At 41.8% G+C, this 5,000-nt stretch overlaps 2 protein-coding genes across 4 annotated transcripts in view; one reads left to right on the forward strand and one right to left on the reverse strand.

The window, feature by feature from the left end:
* Window positions 1-5,000, reverse strand: part of LOC125042930 (two pore potassium channel protein sup-9-like) — a 425,531-nt gene that overhangs the window by 266,608 nt on the left and 153,923 nt on the right. The window lies entirely within an intron of this gene.
* Window positions 1-5,000, forward strand: part of LOC125042927 — a 204,879-nt gene that overhangs the window by 177,310 nt on the left and 22,569 nt on the right. For all 3 annotated transcript variants that reach the window (XM_047638717.1, XM_047638716.1, XM_047638715.1), the window contains one exon: window positions 1,078-1,426. In XM_047638717.1, the coding sequence (XP_047494673.1) occupies window positions 1,249-1,426 (178 nt within the window). In that variant the 5' untranslated portion in view covers window positions 1,078-1,248. The remainder of the gene's footprint in view (window positions 1-1,077; window positions 1,427-5,000) is intronic.

A 5,000-nucleotide genomic window follows, 5' to 3' on the forward strand; every position in this document is an offset into this window, starting at 1 on the left:
CCAGTCCCCACACGTGCTGATGACTCCTCCTCCTTCTCTCTTCTTTCTCGTTACTTCCCCTTTTCTTCTTCACCTTCATTTTCTCTCCCACTGCCATGACTTCTTCGGCCTCGCTCCGTCCACCCTACAAATCGTCTCCTTCCATTCCTTCCCTGGTGTTGGTCTCCCTTGTCGTCTCGCCCAAATAAGACGCGAGGCAGGCCGACCTCCTTGGCCCTTGATGGCCTGTATGCTTACAAGCGGCCCGGTGGAATCTTTAATGTGGGATCGTATTCTCCTCGGATGGGACGGAGACTGTTTGAAACGGGAGTTTTTATACTTTATTCATTGCGTTCTTTTAGGATGATGTTTTCATTATCATAATTTTTTTTTTTTTTGTTTATCTAATTTTGCTTATCTGCTGTTGTCCTTTTTTCAGGGAGGGTGGCTTCTACTTCTGTCTCAAGATCTAATTAGATTATTTTAAGGAAAAATTCTCCATTATTTACATTAATGTTTCTAGTAAAATAGAAGCGCATAAATGGAGTGTTAGATCATGTGGCACCATATAATACACGTTTTGTTAAACCATTATATAATTATTTTCCATTTTAAAATGACTAATAAGTTTTGTGCTCTGGTGACCATTTTATGCATCAATTAGTCTTTTTATGCCATTTTAAGCTTCAAATGATATTTGAAAATGTTGTGATATACATCTGAAAGAATATGACTCAAAATTGTTTCCACAAAATTGTGTGAAAACTGAAAATAGGTTATATTCTAATATATATAATATATATAATATATATTAATCACCCATGTTGTTCCTATCATTAGCTGACCATCAACATTATATATATATATATATATATGTGTGTGTGTGTGTGTGTGTGTGTGTGTGTGTGTGTGTGTGTGTGTGTGTGTGTGTGTGTGTTTCAAAAGAATAATAGTTATGAATGCCTTCAATGCTCACCACTAGCAAGATACACGCCCTCCATTCTACTCTTCACTCTCATGACTTGATTCCTTTGCCTCACCATCAGTGACATCAGCTTCCCTGGAATCGGAATCACACGTTCTCTTCTCCTTCCTCAGAGGCGGCATGTGAGAACCTCGTTTCCGCTGATGACGTAATGGGACAGGCCAATGATGACGTAATGGACTATGTCTACGTCACAGTTCGCGATGACGTAATGGTCGCTTGACAGATCCTCTAGCAGCCGCCACAAGCACCGCCCACTGCCCCTGCCTCGCCACGCCCCCGTCATGCGGGTGGCGGGCACCAGGGGCAAGAGGAGGGTGGTCTCTCTCCTGCTGGTGCTCCTGCTAGCTCACCTGCTCCTGCTGCTGCTGCTGCTGTTGCTGCTGCGGCCGGACCCCCAGCCGCCCTTGCCGCCCCCTGCTGACCAAGCGCCGCCCCCGCTGCCGCACACGAGGATCGAAGGTGCGGCTTCCCCTTTTCTCTAGTTTCATTTGGACACTTTACCTTTCTCAAAAATCACGCATGTTTCATGTTCGCGTTTAACCGCTCTCTTTATAAACACATTTCCATCATATTCATATACACTCCTATCTACCTAACTCGAAGGTACAGTACACAAGACACTTTCTAAGTCGAAACAAATAAGATCAGTTAGAAAATATATGCATTCAAAAAGATATCTGAAATATATATTATATACATCGTAAGACAGATTAAAAAAGATCAAGCAGCCCAGTATTTTTATCTTTCTAAGTGTCACTATTTAGTCCAGGTCGACGTCTTTGTCCACACTCTATATATATATATATATATATATATATATATATATATATATATATATATATATCAGTACTTTTTCTCTGTGTGTTTCCTTTCTTATGCGATTGCTTCCCCGGGGCATAAAACGCCATTGCATTCAATCTAATCATCCCGGGGAAAAAAAATATCTCCTTCTGCCTTTTCGACTTTTCTTCCTTTTCTTATTTTTACTCTTTGGCAAAAAATGCGATTACGCGCTCGCCCTTGCCACGGCTTAATCCATCACGACCGACGATGACGCAAAAGACTTATCTCCAAATAATTCATTTCCAAGTAACTCATTTCTAAAACGAAGGATTTCCAAAACGTAAACTTTTCAATATTTTATTTCATTTTCCAAATATCTAACTTCAACATGTTTCACTTCCAAGACGGAGGATTATCGTAACTTATATAATCATACAGTGTGTTTAGATACAATAGCTGGATCAGAATGCAAAATCAAAACATAAAAGGATATGAACATCCCATAAAAATAATAATGAAAAATAATGATAATGAAAAAAAAAAATAAGGCGAAGTAATACGTAAACACAAAGTAACTGACTCAAATGAAAAATATTTATCACAGCTTAATACCGCCAGCTATAATCTGTATTATGACGTCACAACAGACTTTCTTATAAACTCCTGATAAGACAGTTTTAAGCTCTTATCTCAGTTTGCTTTATTTATCGTTATTTTTTTCTTTTTCGCCTTTATTAACTTATTTAGAAACCAATTTATTGCTTTATTAATCATTTTTTTCCGTATCTTTTGCGGTTATTATCATTCGCTATTGTACACACAATAGAGAGAAGGGGAAAGGAAAGGGGAAAGAGAGAGAGAGAGAGAGAGAGAGAGAGAGAGAGAGAGAGAGAGAGAGAGAGAGAGAGAGAGAGAGAGAGAGAGAGAGAAAGAGAAAGAGAGAGAGAGAGAAAGAGAAAGATAGAGAGAGAGAGAGAAGGATTATCAGGGAAAGGTGTACACATGCATACATACGTATTCGCACACACACACCCACACACACACACACACACACACACGATACCATGTCCAAGTACCCTCACAATGCTTACCCTGCTACCCTCTCCCCCACCCCCAAACACCTATTCCCACCTCTCTTGTTATCAAACCCTACTTCCCCCTCCCCCTCCCCCTCCCCTCCCCCTCCCCTCTCTGTCCCTCAACACCTCCACTGCAAATATTGCCTCGTGAAGTGCACTGGGATTGCCTGAGATTTATAGCGGGCTAATATAGGGATTTACGCGATAAATATCCGAGTTATTTTTAGACAGAGGCGAAGAAATTATGCCCAGAGAGGGAGGAGGATAAACAATGGGAAAGAGAGAGAGGGAGAGATGGGGAGAATGTGAGATGGAGAAAGGGGGAAAGGGAACGACAGATGAAGAGGAGAGTTGGCGAATCGAAGGGATATGTAAGAAGTATATGATAAAGAAGAGATGTGCCCGTCAGTCACAGCCAAACAAGTAAACACGCAAATGCGCGAACAGACGCCCACAAAACACACACACACACAACCCGCCTATGTAGATGGGCGTACGCGTGTATGTGTGGCGGGGAAGGGGGGGGGGGTTAAATGCGAGTGTGCCTGAGCGAATGAAACATAAATCCACACGACTGATGGAACTGGAATATGGGAATTTGAGATTTTCCGCTCTTATTTCACGGATTAAATCACATTTTTTGTAATGAGGGATTAAACACGAACCCGATAGGATATACAGAGATACCCATTCAAGGTGATGGAATAAAAGTTTCGCTATTTCAGCTCTATTACAGAGGAGGAGAGAAATCAAGAGAGAGAAATTAAGAGGGGGGGAGGGAGGGAGGGAGGGAGGGAGGGAGGGAGGGAGGGAGAGAGAGAGAGGGAGAGAGAGAGGGAGGGAGAGAGAGAGGAGAGGAGAGAGAGAGAGAGAGAGAGAGAGAGAGAGAGAGAGAGAGAAAGAAAGAGTTATGTATATAGAGAGAGGGAGACAAACAGAGAAGGACGGAGGAGGGGAGAGCAAGCACATGCTTGTTTCCCGACGATGAGTTTTAGTCACACCAGTATCAAATGCCATTAATCTCGAATAGTTTCCCAAAAGAGATAATCCATCCTTCTAAGAACTGGAGCTGGCAGTGAGATCAGTCGAACGTCCTCTGTGTCCCTGTTCACAATTAACAACTACCTGCCTGAACCTCTGCTCACCTGCCTGTCCTGTCACAGTGTCCTACAGTCTCGTTAAGGAGCAGCTCTAAATTGACGCTCGGACGAACCTCTTCCTTGCTGGCCCCACATTTTCTCCTGCGTATGGGTCCGTTTTAAACACTTTTTCATCCGATTTATTTTCTCTTCAACCTTGAATGGGTCCCTGTATATTTGTTTCCCATCCCTTTTCCCTTTCTTTTTCTCGCCTCTTCTCCGCCGTGAGAAATATCGTTTGAATCCATTTTGACGCACAAGCGATCCCTGGTCACTTCGTTAGGCTGTGTTCCTGCCTGGCCTTCTGAAGACACGAGTTTTTCCTTTCTGGAAATTCCTCCTAATAAGATCTTTTAAATCTTATTGGTGGGATATATAGACACACCTGGAGGGACATATTTATGTGTGTGTTTTTGTGTATGTGTGTGTGTGTGTGTGTGTGTGCGTGTATGTGTGTGTGTTTGTGTGTATGTGTGTGTGTTGATACATTATACAAATACACAGCAAGTAAACTCCTAGAATTTTCAATTGAATCACAAACGTTCGCCTGATGAAGCAGCTAAGTCTCCTGGGAGCTTCACGTGGGGATTGATCACTTTCGGTGAGACCTTGGCCTCGGCTCAGTAATTAGCCTTCTATTGATCAGGGTTTTTCCTCAAGATTCTCCGGCTCTTGCAACAGACTCAAAGCCTGACAGGATGTTATGCCCTTTCCCTGCGCTGTGTTTCTTTAACAATGGTTCGAAATATCTAATGACTCTTTTTTTATATCACACCGGCGATTAATAGCTATGAATCACTCTAAATCAGATCTAATTATCAAAGTGAGTAATAAAAAATGCGTTAATGATCTATGATAAAATGATATCCCAAACGTAGATCTTCCTGAACCCAAGAAGTTCTATCATCTTTCCCAATTTTCTTCCATAATTTATTCCCTTTCAGTAAACCATTCGTTACAATGCCTTTCTCATTAAAACAGTTTGTATGAAAAAAAAAGGTACTCTCAGTCTTAGGAACCTTCGGCGCTATA

Source organism: Penaeus chinensis, chromosome 33 (assembly GCF_019202785.1).
Source record: "Penaeus chinensis breed Huanghai No. 1 chromosome 33, ASM1920278v2, whole genome shotgun sequence".
Taxonomy (NCBI): Eukaryota; Metazoa; Arthropoda; class Malacostraca; order Decapoda; family Penaeidae; genus Penaeus; species Penaeus chinensis.